Source organism: Herpailurus yagouaroundi, unplaced genomic scaffold (genome assembly GCF_014898765.1).
Source record: "Herpailurus yagouaroundi ecotype Mexico unplaced genomic scaffold, PumYag 216, whole genome shotgun sequence".
NCBI classification, from domain to species: Eukaryota; Metazoa; Chordata; class Mammalia; order Carnivora; family Felidae; genus Herpailurus; species Herpailurus yagouaroundi.
Genome location: NW_024412447.1, coordinates 1,382,244 through 1,400,192, shown reverse-complemented (window position 1 = coordinate 1,400,192; position 17,949 = coordinate 1,382,244). Strand labels below are relative to the sequence as shown.

The 17,949-nt window shown below is 61.6% G+C and overlaps 1 protein-coding gene across 7 annotated transcripts in view; it reads left to right on the top strand.

The window, feature by feature from the left end:
* Positions 1-17,949, top strand: part of MAD1L1 (mitotic arrest deficient 1 like 1) — a 322,840-nt gene that overhangs the window by 245,440 nt on the left and 59,451 nt on the right. For all 7 annotated transcript variants that reach the window (XM_040455714.1, XM_040455715.1, XM_040455713.1 and 4 more), the window contains one exon: positions 9,654-9,861. In XM_040455714.1, the coding sequence (XP_040311648.1) occupies positions 9,654-9,861 (208 nt within the window). The remainder of the gene's footprint in view (positions 1-9,653; positions 9,862-17,949) is intronic.

Below are 17,949 nucleotides of genomic sequence, written 5' to 3'. Positions count from 1 at the left end.
AGGCTCCAGGCTCTGAGCCATCAGCCCAGAGCCCGACGCGGGGCTCGAACTCACGGACCGCGAGATCGTGACCTGGCTGAAGTCGGACGCTTAACCGACTGCGCCACCCAGGCGCCCCTAATTTTTTTTTTTTTTTAATGTTTATTTTTGAGAGGGAGACGGAGCGCAAGCAGGGCATGGGCAGAGAGAGAGGGAGACACAGAATCGGAAGCAGGCTTCAGACTCTGAGCTGTCAGCACAGAGCCCGACGCGGGGCTTGAACCCATGAACCGTGAGATCAGGACCTGAGCTGAAATCAGACACTCAACCAACTGAGCCTCCCAGGTGCCCCTTTAAAAAAAAGCTTTATGGAGATTTATATGCCGCATACCTCACGTGTTTGAAACGGAGAGCAATTCGGTGGTTCTTACACTCGCAGATAGCATGTGCCTTTCATCGTATCAGACACACATCTCCACCCCCGCCTGCCACCCCTCTGCCTCCTGCCCCTCACAGCCCCTGTCTCTATTTTCCATCCGTGTGGGCACTCCTGTTCTGGGCCTTTTGTGTGGATGGAGCCACGTGACCTGTGGTCCTTTGTGATGCGCTTCTGTCACTGAGCGTCCCGTGTCCAAGGATCTCACGTGTGGTAGCAGGCGTCAGTGCCCCGCCCTTTTTTACGGCTGAGCGAAATACCACCGTGCACCCAGCGCGGCTCACCGTTCACCAGTTGATGGATGTTGGGTTTTCCCCGCCTTCTGTTATGAATCATGCTGCCATGAACGTCGGGGCGCAGGTTTCTTGGTGCGCATCGGTTTTATTTCTCCTGAGCCAACACCGGCGTGTAGACTTGTGGGTTTGTGCAGTCGCTGTCTGTCTCACCGCTCGAGGAGCTGTTACCCACAGCGGTTGTGCTGTTTCACATCTGTGCTCACAGTCGTGGGGGCCCCCAGTTCCTCCTCGTCCTCGGCAACGCTTGTTGTCTCGATTAACGATGCCCTGGGTACTGAGCGTCTTCTCGTGTACTTACTAGTTTTTGTGTCTCTTCCGTGGAAGAGTATGTAGTGAGACCCCTGCCCACTTTTAAATCAGTCACCTGTGTCTTGTTGCTACTGAGCTGCGAGGCTTTGTTATTATTCTGGGTACAAGTTGCTTACTGGATGTGCAGCTTACAAATACTTTCTCCCATTCTGTATGTTGTCTTCTCCTTTCCTCAATGGTGTTCTTTGAAGCACAGGGTTTTTCATTTTTATGACGTCCGATTTGTACTTTTTTTTCTTTTGTTCTTTGATTTTAGCATCCTATCCAAGAATCCGTGGCCAAATCCAATGTCACGAAGGCTTACACTCACATTTTCTTCTGAGTCTTGTGGTCTGAGCTCTTTCACTTACATCTTTGGTTTTGACTTAGTTTTTATACGGTGTGAGGTAGGGGTCCAGCCTCACACCTTTTGCACATGGATGTGCAGTGGTCCCGGCAGCACGTGTTAAAGGACTCCTTTCCCCTCAGAGTGGAGTTGGTGCCCTTGTAGGAAGTCAGTTCTCTCGGGACGCGAGGGTCTCCTCCGGGCTTCCTTTCTGTTCCAGTGAGCTCGCCGTGACGCTGGCACCACTCTGCCTTGGAGTAGAAGTGGGCATCCTCCTGCTCTGTCCTCCCGTTCAGGATGACTGGGTTATTCGGGATTATTCGGGATTATTCTGAACCTCTTGCAGCTCCCTGTGAATTGTAGAAGCAGCTGAGATTGGGGAGACGAGGTCCACGTGTGCACCTGCTGGGTCTGGCCGTCGTCACAGGCCGTGTCCTCCAGTCCACGGGCGCCTATTTGCGTCCTTAATCCCTGCCGGCGACGTTTGCTCCCTACTGCTCTCGGTGCTCTGGGGACAGGAAGGGGGCGAGGCTGCTGCCTCTCCCTGGCCCCCAGGCGCCCTGGATGCCAGCCTCTGGACTGGCCTTGGTGCTGCCTGCCTCACATCCCCCAGCGCCTCCTGGTGGGCGGGCCTTTATCCTCCTCCCAGCCTCCTGCTCAGACTCTTTCCACCCAAGGTCAACGAGCCAGAGCCCACGGGCCAGGTCCGGCCAGCTGCTTGTTTTGGCAAGTAGAGCTTTCTTGAGACGTGGTGGGGCCCGTCAGTTTATGCACGTCTGTGGCTGCCCCCACGTCACAATGATAATAGGCTGTGTGGCCACCAGACCTGAATACTCACTTTCTGCCCCCTCCCAGTTGGCCTGCACGGTACACACCTCCAGAAAACAGGAGAGCGATCCACCAGGGGGCCCGAGGGAAGGAGCCTTGCCTGCCCCAGCCGTCGGGGCCCTAGCCTCTGTCCCCTGACCTGCTCTCTGCCTGTTCCCCTAAAACGAGGGCTTGTCAAGGATGGACCGTGACCACCGGCGGGGCAGAGCAGGGCCTGCACCGTGGCCCGGGCACCTTGTCCCTGGTGCTGCGATGTCGCCCCTCACCCCTGCATCTTGGGGAGGCCTGTGCTGCCCACGCCCAGCCGGTTTGAGTCCCCCCACTTCCCCTCCATAATCAGGATTGGGGTGGGGGTCGGCAGTGCGCTGTCCTGTCATTCTGGTGACCGAGGTTGGAGCACGACCACTGGCCTTGTTCTTACTGATGCGTGCAGAACCCAAAAGCCTCGGCCCGGAGCCTCCCAGGGAGCCTGCCGTCCGCCGGGCGGGGACCGGGACGCCCTGGGTGCCCGGCTCCTTTCTCCTCTAGCCTCCTCTCTAGAGACCGTGTCATTTCCCAGTTGCCTTGTGGCAAACACCCCAAAACTTAGCAGCCCGAAACAGCAGCCACCTTGTTCTCGCTGGTGTCTGGGTGACTGTGCTGGTCTCCCCCGGGTGCCGTCGCCAGCTTCCAGCAGGTGCAGCTTCCGGCAGAGAGCACGTGCCGCCACGGGTGCGTCGGAAGAGGGCAGGCTGGACGCGCACACGCTCAGCCCTCGGGCGCACCGTGCTGACCTGGGGGCCGAGGCCGACTTCACGGGGAGGGTCTGGGGGGCGGTGGGCGCACAGATGGGATCGCCGGCCTCCCCGTGGCCACCGTTTGTCCGGGGGAGGGCGGGGGGCTCAGGCTTGGTCTCCCCTGGAGCAGCCTGCCCCCCCACTGTAGGGAGGGGCGGGTTCTGTGCACAGAGGCACGTCCCCCACATCCTGGAGCTGGTCCCAGAAATGGGGCTCTGACTTGGGTGCTAGTCCTCGGGCGGGAGCAGGGCAGACCCAGTGGTGCCAGCGGGCCGCGCCTTCGCTTGTCACTGTGACCGTGAAGAAGCAAGAAGCCTCGTGGGCTCGCACGCCCGGGGCTGATCGGCCATAGGCCGTGTGATGTCCTCACGGCCTGATTCTGCAGGGCCGGCCGGGTTGGGGCGCTCGCTCCCCGGGACCCAGGGCTGGCAGACGCGGCACGCCCAGCTGACGGCTGTCCTCGGCAGGCCTGTCGCAGTGCAGGGGCGAGCCCTGGGGCGTGGACCGCGGCCCCCCTCCCTGTCCCACCCGCCCCGCCCCACCAGGTCCTTACAGCCCCACACGGGCCACGGGGAAGGGGCAGAGGCTAATCCCGCGCCTGGGGAGTCTGGCCGTGGCCTTCACGTCCGCAGATGGGTCTCATCCCCACGGAGGGCCCCGGAGACCTTCCCTCTTCGTTACCCGGTGTCCTGAGCACCTCGGCTGTTTGCCACGTGCTAAGAAATGGCTCAGTCAGCGTAGGGCTTTACCGTCTATGAGGGTTTGAACACGTGTCGCCCGGTCCTTCCTCGGCAGTCCCCATTTCTCAGGTGAGGGAGCCCAGGGCTGGGGGGCGCAGTGTGGCGGCAGCAAAACTCACCATGGTGCTGGCCACGGGTGCTGCCTCGGTGACACAGGTGCCCCCCTCCACCCCCAGGGCGGAGGCCAGGCCGCAGGGGATCTGTGTTCTCACATGACACTGGCCTCCTGCGCTGGGCTCTGCAGTCAGCCCGTCAGGACGGCCATCCTGGCGGGACCCCGTGGGCCACCGACCACCGTCTGGGGTCAACGGCGATCCTGCCCCCTGTGGCCAGGGCCACGGGGAGTGAGAGCTTTTGCAGCTCGTCCCCACACCAGGGGGTGACTGGTGCCGTGGCCGAGAGCTTGGGCACCAAGCCCGCAGAGCCATTCTCGCTGTGAACGCTGGGGCCGTGGCCTCCTGGTGCCTGGCCTGCTCACCTTGACCCCTGTAGCCAGAGGGCCATCTGTCCCGACTCATGACACCTGTAAGAGTTTCTCCGCTTTGCCTCCGCCCCCTGTCTGCTCTCGCCTGGAGAAGCCCTGCGGGTTCCGGAAGTCCCTGACCTCGTTTGTACCATCAGCCCTTCCCCATCGAGGGAGGGTCCTCCCCGCAGGCTGCTGCTCGGAACCCCTGGTCCCGGCGGGGAGCGGTGTTCTCCTTCCCGTTCCCCTGGGTTCGGCGCCTCCAGGACAGCATCCTGCCCCGGGTCCAGGATGTCCAGGCGCCAGGTCACCCGATTCACCTGCACCTGCCTCCTTTCGGGTGTTAGCGGTCTCATCCTGTCTCGGGCCCAGGAGAGCCTCTGCCTGGTGGCCGAGGGAAGGAGGAGCTTGACCCTCTGGCTCAGCAGGGATGGGCCTGGGCCCGAGGCCTGCCGACCCGTCTTTGTTCTTACATTTTTGAAGGGTTGAAGGAAAACCAAAGGAAGAGCAGCATTTGGGGATACGGGAGATGGTCTGCGGTTTTGCAGGACTCCACTCCCGGTGCCCCGTGCGGACGCAGGGCTGGCTGGCGGAGGGAGGCCAGTAACAGGCCTGCCGTGCCTGCCCCCTGGCCCGTCCCTCACTGCCTGCTTGCCTCCTGCATGAATGATGGGTACCCCCCACCTCAGCCCGCAAAGGCCCAGAAAGCAAGCTGCTGGCCTGTCTGCTGCCACAGGGCCTCTGCCGGGCTGCACGGGGCCGATGGATTTCACGCTCACGGTTATCTTTCCCAGAGTGTTAAAATTGGAGGGAGTAACGCTGCCTTCCCACCCGGAGAGTCTGTGATTCAGCCGGAGCTACAGGATGTCTCTTTATTCTCTGAGGCTTTTACAAGGTTCTCAGAAACCCGTAAAGAGCCCCTAGTCCTCCCTTCTCCTCGCCTTCCCCACGGGCTCATGCAGACAGCCGTGTCTAGGCCTCACTGCACTGTGCCATCCCCCCGGCCCCGGCCTCTCTCTGAGGTGATGCCGGACGAGAGGGGCCGAGGGGGCCACGGCTGGTGACGCTGCATCAGTGGCCAAAGCTCTCCTGTCTCTGAGGGGGCTTGTGGCTGCCCTCCCGTGTGCCAGCGACCCCAGGAAAGTGTTTTACTTTCTGGAGGTGGCACCCAGGACGGGGAGGATCCTGCCATTCCTTCCCCATCCCCTCCTGCCTCTCCTTTCAGGTCACATTCTGGGGCTTCTGGGCTGGCCCCTCCCCAGGCACCACGGTGGCCTCACTGTCCTTCAGTGTGACTCGGCGGGACCGCGCCCACGGCAGCTCAAGCTCGTGTGCGGGCCCTGCTGCACTTAATGAATGTGTCCGCGGCCAGCCTGCTTCCCCGGGGAGCGAGATGCTCAGAATAAAGGATGCCGTCCCCCGCCCGCCCCCCCCCCCCCCCCGCTGTCCCTGGAAAAGCGAGGAGAGACGTGTGGGCAGGACTCACAAAAGCGGCAGAAGATGGGGCTGTCGGAGAGAGAGGAAAGATCACCGCATATTGAGCGGAAAGGGAGACAGGCCACGGTGTGTTCGGCTGGCCCAGGTCCCTCACTTACAGAATCGGGGTGGGCTCCCGGGGTCGGCGGCCTCCTACCCGTCTGCTCAGGAGATGCCAGCCTCCCAGAGTACCCGTCCCAGAATGGGTACGGGCCTTCCGCCACCTGACGGCATTTCTCTGCTCCAGCAGACATGAGAACTTCGAGACAGCCCTCTCCCTCCCTTGCCCTACGGCAGCCCCTGTCCTTGTCAGGGACACCAGAGAGGCGTGGCTCTTGCTGTGACCCCACAAATGTCCCTCCTGAGTGAGGAGACGGCAGCGTCTTCCAGGAAGGGCATCTCTTGATGCCTGAGTCCTCAGGAGCCTTGTAGATGGGAGGGCACGGGGGGCGTCCCAGAGGGGGCGTCCCGGGGGGGCATCCCGAGGGAGGGGCCTCGGATCCAGCTCCTGCCCTGCCTTCACTGGCTCAGGACACTGGACGGGTCGTTTAGACACATTGTCCACGCTGGCCGAAAAACCAGGGCTGCTCTCAGCAGGTCCAGGGGCACGAAGGGGAAGAGGTGAGACCCCCCCCCGCCCCCCCAGGCTGGCTCGGGGTCATCAGGGTCTGAGTCAGACTCCACGGACAGTGGAGACCCAGCAGCACCAGGGCAAGGGACTCAAGCCCGCCTTCCCCTTGGGGTTCTCTGACCTTTGGACACGTGTGTGTAAGTCTGTGTGTCACATGCTCATCCGTGTGTGCGTGTGGATGCGTGTGTATATTTGCGTATGTATACGAACACATGCATCCGTGTGAGTGTGTGTGCCCTTGTCAGTGTATACGTGTGTGTGAGTGTGTGTGTGTGTGCTAGGAGTATGTGCGCACGCAAGTGTGTATCTGTGCATGTGTATATGCACGCGTGTCTGGTGCACACATATGCGTGTGCGTGTGTGTGCATATGTGAATCTGTGTATGCATATGTATCTGAACGAGCGTACCTGTGCACATGTGTGGGTATGCACATGTGTGTCTATGGGTACGTGTGTGTGAATGTGCACATGAGCGTGTATCCGTGTGCACACTGTGTGCACGTGCATATCTGTGGGCACAATGTGAGTGTGCACGTGTGTGCACCTGTGTGTGTGTCTGGCCTTCTTGCTGAGCATGGGTGAACCCTGGTGGAGTCGAGCAGTCAGTTCCCCGTGAGTATCTGGATGGTCCTTGTGTCCAGGCGCACGTTTTCATCACAGCCGCTGGGCAGGACACCAGAAGGGCGTTTTCGTCAACTGTCCACTCTGGTGACCAGCATCCAGAGCAGGAAACAGAGCAGCACAAACACCTCAGGGGCCCCCTGCTGCCCCAACCACAGCCCCAGGCGGTCCTCCTGGCCTCCAGCGGCACAGAGCGCTCTGGTCTGCTTTCGTGGGCTGTGCCTCCGCCGCGTCTGACTCTTTCTGCTCGGCGTTGTTGGTGATGCCCAACCCCGTCGTTGTTTGTGTCTGTAGGTGCTCGTTCCTGCAGATGGGTGCTCTTCCCCGTGGGGACCTGTCGGTGCCTGACTCCCCGTGGACGTTTGCACGAGGCTCTGAGGTGCAGGCCGTAGGCGTCACCCTCGGGAGGGAGGAGCTACACCGCCACGTGGCCTTCCCAGGGCGCCTCACCAGTTCCCGTCCTCACCGGGATCAGCTCTGGCCGCTCTGTGCCCTTGATGCCTTTCCCGTCTGTTCGGTGCCGTGGGCGTGGGGGAGGAGCTCGGGCATCTCTGGGCTGTTTTAATTGGCTTTGCTCGGATGATTAACTTGAGCTCCATTTCACTTTTTGCCGGCCTCTCGGACATGTTCTTTTGTCAAGTGTCTGTTCACGTTTTTTGCCCATTTTGAAAATTGGATTGTCTGCCTCTCCCTTTCTTGTTTGCAGGAGCTCTTTAGGTATCCTGGGTGTGAGCCCCGTGTCAGCTTTTATGCCAGCCGCCCTCTTACTCTTGGTGACCGGAAGGTCTCGTTTTCTCTGAGGTCCGTGTGCTTGCGTTTTCACGTGAGGTCAGCACCTTCACAACCTCGTTTCAGAAACCTCTGTCTACTCTAAGGCCGTGGCGTTCTCTTCTGTTTTCTTCTGAACCCACTTTGCTTTGCCTTTTGTGTGTAAATTTGCCGTCGCTTAGGCATCGTCATTTTTGTGTTCTGTGAGGTCATCATCCCGTTGACCCCACGCCACCCTTTCTCCCGGTCTCCGTGCGTCAGTGGCTTGCGGTCACCGCCGCCGCAGACTGTACCGTGTCGTCGCGTGGCGTCTGCCAGATGGTCTCACGGCCGTGCGGGGCGGCCGCGGGCCACGTGGCTCATCTGGGCCCTGGGTGGGTCATTCCGTACTGGTGCCGGGCCTCGTTCGCTCTCCGTCTCTGCGTAGCTGATCTTGTCTCCCCGTGGCGGGTGGGCCTCTTCCAGGCCAACAGGGAAGAGACGGGACGTGGAAGACGGCGAGGCCTTCGATGTCCCAGCTGCGGGACAGGAAAGAGGAAGCTTCTTTCCCAGTTCCTGAAGAGAAAACTTCAGGGAGATGATTGGCCTTGCCCAGGTCACGGGGCCACCTCGCACTGGTTTCCGGGGTCAGACCGAGGGGGTTCCACTCTCCAGGGCGGGAGCTACTCCGAGGGGCAGCAGCTGGCGGGCAGGCAGGAGCAGCAGAGAGGGCCTCAAGGTGGGCCTGCCGGCCGAGGGAGTGTTCTCCCGTGGGGCATCCGGGGACCCCAGGACCCCAGCGGAGCTGGGTGCGGTCGTTGGAAAACCCGTGTCCGCACAGAACCCGCACATGACCACCCGTAGCAGCTCTCTCCGCAACTGCCGAAACCAGAATCTCCCGAGGCGTCCCTTAGAAGTGAGTGGACCCGCGAGCTGGTGCGTCCGTACTAGGGGATGTCACTCAGCACTGCACGGAAATGGGCTAGCAGGCCGTCAAAAGGCATGGTGGAACCTGCGGTGCGTGTTGCTAAGTGTCGCAGAGCGAAAGAAGCCGGTTTGAAAAGCCTCCGGCCTATGGTGTCCAGAAGAGCCAGGCAGTGAGAGAGGTGGGTGGGCAGTGCACGGGCGCCTTGGGACTCTGATGCGGCGCTGCTGGACTCGTACCTGCATTTGCCAGAGCCCCTTGAACTTACAGCGCACGGTGAACATCGGTGTGTGTGTGTGACTTTAGAAGCATCCAGGCCAGGGCTCGCGGCGGACTCCGGGATGTGGGAGAACAACCACCCTAGAGCGTGTGGGTGGGGGAGGGACCGGCCTCTGCACCCAGGAATCCTCGAGGCTGCAGACCGGCAGCGCGAGGGCCCGCCGCTTCTGTCCCGCTGCACGCAGGTGCCAGACCCGAACTGGGTGAGGGCCGGGCTGGGCCGTGTCGTGGCGGGTGGTGGAGGTGGGGACAGGACGTCCGTGCACACGGGGGCTCAGTTTACTATAGACTCGGGTGGTTGCATTTGGAGACGTTCGTAGACGGGTGTCTCTCCCAGCGAGCAAGGCCAGCGTCCACACTGGTGTGTCGGTGAGGGCTGGGGCCCTTGGGGTGTCGGTGACAGGGACATGGGGCCCAGCCATGTGGGGACTCTGAGCTCTCCTCACAGATGATCTCTGAGTTTTGTGTTCATTTTTAAATCTGCAGACCTTGAGCCAGCAGGGCGTGTGGGAGCGAGGGCCCCCAATCTTTGGGACATTTGTCGGCAGAGCGTTATGAAAGTGTAGCACTTTTGGGATGTCCCCCCTGCTCCCCGGTTTGCTTTTACAACTGCGGTGTGAGAAGCCGGAGGCGACTTTGAGGCCCGGGCACCTGCAGCGTTCCAGAGGGCCGTCTCGCAGGTTTCCCTGGGTTTTCCCCGGTTATAACTTACCGCCGTTCCCGGTGCACGATCAAGGCCCGGAGGCCCGGGGCGGGGCGCGGCGGTCACTGTCCTCACACTCACGGGTCCCGGCCGTGCTGACCTGCCCTGTGGTCCCGCAGGGTGGCTACGACCAGAGCAAAACCAAGGTGCTGCACATGAGCATGAACCCGGCCAGCGCGGCGAAGCAGAGGCTCCGCGAGGACCAGGCCCGGCTGCAGGAGGAGTGTGAGCGGCTGCGGGAGCTCGTGCGCGCCCTGGAGCGGGGCGGCCCCGTCCCCGCCGACCTGGAGGCCGCCGCGGGTCTGCCCTCGTCCAAGGAGGTGGCAGGTAGGTACCGCCCCCCGTCCGTGCGCCATCCCGTGGGCAGTGGGCCCCGGGAGGTGACTCGGGCAGCAGTGGGGAAACGCGTGGCTCAACTGTGTGCAGCCTCCCCTCACGCAGACAAATGCCGTGTTCCAGGTTATACGTGTCCCGTTAATCGTGAGTAAATCTACCACTCCGGCAATGGGGACTGTCTTTCACGAGTCTGAGTACCTTTCACAGAACCCAGAGGCGTCTGCACAGAGGCCGGCGGTGGCCAGGTGTGGGGGGCGCAGGTGCGGGAGGCTGCCTGTCCTAACGCGGCCTCGCTCGCGCTCTGCAGCTCCGCACCTTAGGGTAACGGCCCCCAAGCACACGGCTCGCCATCACCCGTGCAAGGAAGTGACCCTCCCGTTCCCGCCATGTCCCACGCTGGAGCTGCCCCACAAGTGCACAGAAGGGCCTGCCGGCAAAGGCAGGGAGCGTTTGGGAGCCCAGTCTGCCCGGGGCTACCGCGCACAGTCGGGCCCCGTGGGTACCCCGGGCCGGGCGAGGGGCCCCCGCCTGGCCCTTCCTGGCACAGCCCTGCCGAGGTCACCGGGCCGTCCGTACCGTAGGGCCAGGCGGCAGTTGCCGCGACACCTCCCTCCCGTGTTTCTGAGGTGCCCTTCCTGTGTGCCGCCCCCGCCCCTCCTTTTCACTCGGGTCATCTCCTTCCCATGGCGGTGGCAGGGCCCTGGCCGCCACCTGGTCTTTCTCGTGTTTCTCAGCTGAGAAAGTTCGTCCTGTGTCAAGCTGTCTGTGTCCTTGACAAATTCAAGAGCCGAAGGTCCAGACTCGGAGCGCGTTCAGGTGACTGTTCCCCCCCGTGACGTGATAGGTCATCCGTCTGCCCGGTGAGGTGTGCCGCGCTCCTGACGAACGAGAGTGGCACTCCGCACGGGGACAGTCGCTCGCACACGGGCCAGGGCGCTGAGACAGGTGCCCGCGGCCTCAGCGGATGGGAGGCCGTTGGCCAGCCCCTCTGACAGATCATGGGGGTGACCGGGGAGCCAGGGCCCAGGCCGGACAGGGCAGAGCGGTGGTGGGGGGAGGGTGCGTGGCAAGGAGGCGGCTGGTGCCGGCCGCAGGCACCCGGGTGGAGCCGGCCCGTTGCACGTGGCATCTACTCTGTCCCCTCCCGGACACCCTTCCTGGAGTTGCAGTAGAGAAGGTCTTGGGTTTTGCTTTTTCATTTGCAAGGAGGACGTAAACCCCAGAGAAATGATCCCACAGCAGACTTTGGAATCTGGGAGGCTGGTGTGTGGGTGGTCGAAGGGTGAGGAGTGGTAGGGCCAGTCTGAGCGGTGCCCCCGGAGCCCCCAAGGCCAGATGTGGTGGCCAGAGGCCCTGGGGGAGGGAGGGCGACCGGCCGAGAGGAGGAGGATGAACGGTGCTCCCGGAAGGGTGTAGTCACGCAGCGTGGCCCCCCAGGCCATCCACCCGGCACCTTCCAGTAGGCACTTGCCCCTCCCCCGGAAGACCGAAAACCAGGATAATTCTCTGGGAGCGCTGAGTCCCACCGAGCAGGCCCCACACGGGCAGGGCCTCCCTGAGAGCTGGTTAGGAGCCCGGGATCTCGGGCTCTCTGCCAGGCCTGCTGGGTTGGAAACCCTGGGGGAAGTGGTTCACAGAGGGTCCCTGGACAGGAGCCCTGGAGCCAACACAGAGGGGTGCACGTGGGTGCCGGGGCCCCCGCCCCAGCCCACCTCTGTCTCCCGTCACCCCCCGGAACACCCTCTGGGTGGGCTTCTGTCGTGGAGTCCCCTGACGTCGGAGGCCCGACCAGGCCTTCCCAGCGGGACCCACGGAGCCCCCTCCTCCTTGTGAAGGAGCCCCAGGGCGGTCGGGCACTGAGGGCGGGGGCAGCACAACCAGGGGAAGAGAAAGCCTCCGGTGATTGTCCACAGACCTCTGCAGACACACAGGAGGATACGGTACTTTAAAAACATTTTGGGGTGCGTGGGTGGCTCTGTCGGTTGAGCGTCCGACTTCGGCTCAGTTCATGATCTCACGGTTCCTGGGTTTGAGCCTCGCGCCGGGCTGTGCTGACAGCTCGGAGCCTGGAGCCTGCTTTGGATTCTGTGTCTCCTTCTCTCTCAAAGATAAATAATCGTTAGAAAACAATACTTAAGCATCTTCAAAGAGGAAGCACGTGAACGTTTGGAAATTAACAACATCGAAGAGTGAGACGAAGGCCTGAACAAAGGACCTTATGGATTGGGGCGTTTAAGTGAATAGTAGGACGGAAGGACGGACGCAAGCAGGGGGAGAGGCTAAGGGAACGAGGGGCCGTGGGCGTCTGCGACGCCTCCCTCAGGGAGTGTTCATTTCGGTTTCTCATGGGTGGCGTGCCGAGAGCGCCCCCTCACCGCCCCCTTTCTCACGAGGCCACAGAGGACACGCACCCATGAAACGAGGGGGGGAACCAGGAAGCAACAGTAGACACAGGAGGCCCGAGCCCAGCCCGCGAGAGATGGGGGGACCCGGGGCAGCCGCCTCGGGAGCAGCCGGCGCAGGCGGAGACTGGTCAGAAAGTGCTGGAACCTCTTCAGACAGACGGGGTTGCAGAATGGGAGGTGTCCGGTGTCTGGAGAGGCAGCGTGGACCACGCCTTTGCACAGCCGCGTGCCCACGTCACGGCTCTCGGTTCCCATCTTCCCCGAAGGCTGGCTTCAGGGGCTGCAGCCAGGACAGTGTGGGGTCATGATGCGAGCGAATCGGGTCATGGTGTCCGTGGGAGGACAGGAGGGCAGGAGGCCCAGGCCATCCTGGTGCTTCCATAAATGGACTGGGGACCCGAGTAACCGGCCAGCAGGTGGAGCCGTTGCCCCGAGGGAGGGGGAGATGCCCTTGTCCCGCCCCCGGACTCTAAAACCTGTGCAGGGGGAGGTGGCCTAAAAACAAAGCCTGAGGTCTAAAAGGCTTGTGGAGTCAGGCTCCCGAAGGCCGTGAGCGCCAGAAGCACCGAAGCTCCGGGTGGGGGTTGGGAGGATGGCGGGGCGGGCGGAGGCAGCGGGCAGAGACCAGGGCCGTGTTTGGGAGGCTCACGGGCCCAGGGGCTGGACAGCAGCAGGGGGTTGCCCAGAGGTCCCCTGCTGCACCCGGCGGTGGCTGGCCGACCGGGGGGGTGTGGGTGAGGAAGCAGTGGGTCACTGCCCTCCTCACGGCACAGGGTGACCACGCCATTGCCAGGGTTGGCAGGGGTCCGGGGCTCGTGGGCGTTCCTGGGACCCTCTCAGGGATGCTCCACTGGGCGGGCCGCCGGCGGTGACCGTGGCCTCCTTCCAGGCATTTGTCCACATGGTGAGCCTGGGCAGGGACGCCAGCCCCACAGGCCGCTCCCCTCGCCCGGCAGCAGCCTCGGCCCCAGAGAGCGTGTTAGTAGAGCAGTCGGGCGCCTTGTGGATGGCGCTTAAGCACCGGGTAGACCGATGGCCGAGACCCGCCGAGTGGGTGGTGGGCGCGTAGCCGGGCGTGGTGATGAGATGCCGCCTCTTTGGCGGCCCCGCTTGTTTATTTTTGCCTGCACGGCTCAGCGTTGTCAGCAAAGTCACGAGGCAGCAAACGTGCCTCCCCCCACTCCCCAGGCTCCCCCCGGCCTCCAGTGCTGTTGGGCTGTGACCCGTGACCTTCCCGCCAATTGAAGAAGCTTCGACACCTGCAGGTACTCCCGACATCGCCACCCCCCACCCTGGACCTCACAGGCCAGCCTGCCCTGTCACCTCCAAGCGGGCAGCTCTCCCCCTGCCCAGACCTTTAGCTGTGCGCACGGTGCTGCTGGGGTGGCCGGGCGAGAGACAGGGTAGAATTACGTACAGCGGCCCCTGCCCTCGGCACCCCAGGGTTAGCACAGGCCAATGGACCCTATAGGAACGCGGCCAGTCCCCTGACAGATGACACGGAGGGCGCTGATGGCCCGGACAGGTTCCCATCTGCCGTGCCCAGGACGTGGCCTCCGGGCGGGCCTTGCAGAGTGGAGCGCAGCCCTTGGACGGGGCAGGTGCCCCGTGGGCAGGGGTGGGCAGGGGTGGTGGCTGGACCAGTGATGGGAAGGCCGCTTTGCCAAGAGGGAAGAGAAGGGCCCATCAGGCTAGCCGGGGACGGCCGCCTTCCCGTGTGGGAAAAGATGGTGCGAGCTTCTTGTGGATCTTTGACAGAGGAACTGCTGAATGACCCAGAGCAGGGGCACAGCCCCCTGGGTTGGCAGGAACGCAGACACCTGAGTCCTCAGCCCCCCCACCCCCCACCCCCTCCCGGCTCTTGACTCCTCACACGGCCCCCTGCTGAGCTCAGCCTGGGCCAGGGAGATTATTAATTGCAGCTTAATTAGGCAGGTCATTAATATTCAAGTAATCTAATCTTGTCAGCAGCACAGTGAAGGTGATCAAGTTTGTCACCGCCCAACTGTGTGGGTGCAGCTGATCCCAAGGTGTCCCTTGGTGGTGGGGTGCCGTGGCTCCTCCCTCCTGGCGGTGGGTGCCGTGGCTCCTCCCTGGAGCCCACCCACTCTGCCCAGAGAGGCGGCCTGGAGGACTGGGGTACTCGCTCGCACCACAGGGGCCCGGGGCACAAAGATCGGTGTTCTTCTTCCCTTGCCGTCCGGCCTGTCTGTGGGCTTGTGAGGCGGCACCCCCCCCTCCCCCCTTCAGCCCACGCCGGCTCAGCCGGGGGCGAGCAGGAGGGCCACGGTCATGGGCCAAGAGCGGCGGAAATCTGAACACCAGCTCCGTGAGACACGGGCTGAGTCATTGCTACCCCCGTGCCCTCCAATAAGGGAGCCACTCCCGGCTTCCATCGGCTCGTGGCACGTGAGGGTGCGGTGCCGGTGGGGAAGAGGCGCGATGGGCTCCCGAGGGCCCCCGGGAGGGCCATGGGAGCCAGGGCCTCGGAGCAGAGACACCGCGGCGGCCGGGCAGCTTCCTCCGGCCAGGGCGGGGGGCTTCGGTGAGCTCTGTGGGCTGAGTGGGAGGAGAGAAGGACTAGTGCTCCTGGCAGGGGTCACCTGACCTTGCCCTTCCCCCCAACAGGTGCCCAGCCCTGTGCCAGGCCACAGCAAGTGCTGTGCTTGTGTCCCCGGGGCGAGCAATGCACCATCCAGGTGGGGAGAGAAGGCCAGCGTGCCCAGACGATCTGGGGAGCAATGTAGGGTCTCTCCGGCCGCTTCCGTCCCCCACCCCAGATGAGCACTGGGAGCTGCGGGAGGGTCCCGGTGCTGGGTTTTCCTGACCCTCCCGCCCCGCAAAACAGCCTTCACCACCCCCCCCTCCCCCCCCGCCCAGGCCTGGCGGCAGGTGGGAAGGGAAGGAAGGCTTGTGTCTTTGAAGCGGCTGCCGGTGCCCGAGTGGGGCACACTTGGGGCGAATCTGAAAAGCACCCCAGAGACTTCAAAACAGCTGATGTCAGCCCCGAACTTTCAGAACGGGGTCAGAGGCCCCCGGATACGCTGTTAGCAAACTACCAGGCACGGGAAAGGACCACGCAGGTACTTGTGGCAGCACTAGCCCGTGTCCTCAGGCACGCTCCTAGGAGGGAAAGGGCCGGGCGGCTGGTAAGAGTGTGGTTGGCTTTGTAAACTCCGGGCCCTGACCCAGTGTGTGCGCGTGGCCCGTGGCCCGTGGCCGTGTGTCCCCACCGGCAGCCTGTGTGGCGGAGCCTGTCCCGTCGTGACGGGCGTTTCCCCGCTGTCTGAAGACGAGCGCCTGTTTCTGCCCGTGCCTGTCTCTGCGCCCTCTGGAGCGCAGCGTCTGGTCCAGTTTTCCCCCTTTTTAAACGGGCGGTTTTCTTTGTATTGAGTTCGGGGAGTTTCATTTTCTGGCAGTGGCTTCCTCAGAGCAGATACTTTTCATTTGGACGCGCGCGGACGATGAATTTTCCTTTCACGGGAGTCCCATCCAGGAACTTGACCTCACCCGAGGTCAAGACACTTTTTTCTTCTGTTTCCTACCAAGAGAGATTTAGTTTTATGGGTAAATCTGTGATCCGTTTAGAGTTATGTTTTGCATACGGTGTGAGGTTGGGTCGAGGGAACCGTGAGGGGAGTTCACGTGAACTGCGAACGTCCGATCGTCCCGGTGTCGGCCTGCGGAAAAGCGTGTTACGCCTCTGTGGAATTGATGACCTTTGCTCCTTCATCATGTGCCCTGGCGAAGTTATGTGGGCCTCCTTCTGTTCCTCTGGCCCACTCGTCTGTCCCTTCGCTGCTCTCCCCCACCCCCGACCGGTGGCCATAGCCAGACAGTCGGCACCGGTCCCGCCCGGGCCCCCTCTTCGCACACGTTTACCAGTGCCAGTGACCCTGCTTTTCCATAGAAATTTGCGACTCGGCTTGTCCATATGGACAGACATCCCGCCAGGACTTTCACAAGAACTCCGTTAAGTCTGCAGGTCAGCTTGGGGAGGGTCCGTGCGTTTAAGAGGTGAGGCTTTCCGGGCTGGAACACGGAGTGTCTGCCCTGGCCCCGGCCGGCCCGGGTTTCCGTCATCAGCGGTTCCCGAGCGTCTCGCACACCCCCACTCAGTGTGTTGTTAGGAGTTTCCTTTCTTGCAGTGATCCTAAGTGCGTGTACGTGCGTTTTGACCGTTTCTAGTGGATGTTGCTGTGTGTAGAAATAGGCTCAGTCTTGGGTCCTGGGGCCTCACAGAACTCGCGCACCGATTTGGGGAGTTTCATTCTTTTGTTTTCGTTCTTTTTTTCTCTGCGGTCATGATATTTGTGGATAGCGACTGCTTTCTCTTTTCCTGTAAAACCCGGGTGCCCGCATTTCACGTTCTTGCCTTACTCCCCGGCCGACGCGCCGGTGTGGGGCAGAGTGGTGGTGAGCGAGGGCGCGCTGGCCTCGGTCCTCCTCTCCGGGCGTGTTCCATCTGTTCCAGAACCCCGACTGCCCCTCATCTCCTGGGCTTTCGGTCCCTCCCCACCAGTGGTGCTGTGAGCTGTGGGCCGTGTGTAGATGCCCTTGGCCAGGTTGAGGAGGTCACCTCTACTCTTAAGTGTGCCGTGTTTGTTGTGCCGGATGTGGAACTTTCCAACTCCATCGATGGATCAGGTCACGTGTTCTTTCTTCCTTAGACTATCAGTGGGGAGATTTCCCTGTGAAATTTTTCAATATTGAACCAGCCTTGTATTTCTGGAATAAATTCCCCTTTGTTGTGGTATATTTTTCCTTCTTTATGTTGCCGGATTCAACCTGCTAATATTTTGTCAACAGTTTTTGTGTCTTTGTTCTTGTTAGTCTGGAGTTTTCTCGTCCTTGTCTGACTTGGTTATCAGCATAATGAATGCAACGAGTTGGGAAATGTTCCTGCCTCTTCTGTTTTCTAGAGGAGACGGGGTAAAATTGCCATTATTTCTTTAACACTTTTGTAGACAGATATCTGCTGGACACCATCTGGACCTGTGGATCTGGGTCGTGGAAGACTAGCTACGGGGGCAGTGGACCCCCTACCCCCAACACACAGAACGTGTCTTGCGACCCTCGTCTCCTGTGTAAGGGTGTTAGGAGATGGGGCCTTGGAGGCGATAAGGTCTTGAGGGCGGAGCCCCCGTGGGTGGCACCAGGACGCTCCCTTGCTCCTTCCACCATGTGAGAACACAGCGAGAAGACACCATCCGAGCCAATAATTGGAGCCTCGCTGGCCCCCCGACCTGCTGGTACCTTCAGGCTCCTTGCCCTCCGGAGCCGTGAGGAACACGAGCTTGTGTCAATAAACCACCCAGTGTGTGACTTTCTGCTGCACGCCTCACGTGGTCTAAGAGCAGAGGAATAATATCAGGTTATCTGGTTTCGCTTGGGTGAGTCGTGGTGGTGCCTGGGGTTTGGTGGGAACTGGTCCTTTATGTCTGAGTCACGAGAGTTCTAGCAGGGACCGTTTGTTCTGTTGCTTCCCAGTTCTGTAATCTCTGCTGAGTCTACAGCAGTTATCCTGTGTTTCCTTCCTGATTTTGGCAATTTGTGTCTTTGCTCTTTTGGTTTGTCAGCTTTGATGGAGATTTATCCTTGGATCAGTCTTCAAAAGACCAAGCTTTTGCTTTCATTGATTTTTCAGTATTGGTATTCTGTTTTCGTGTATAGT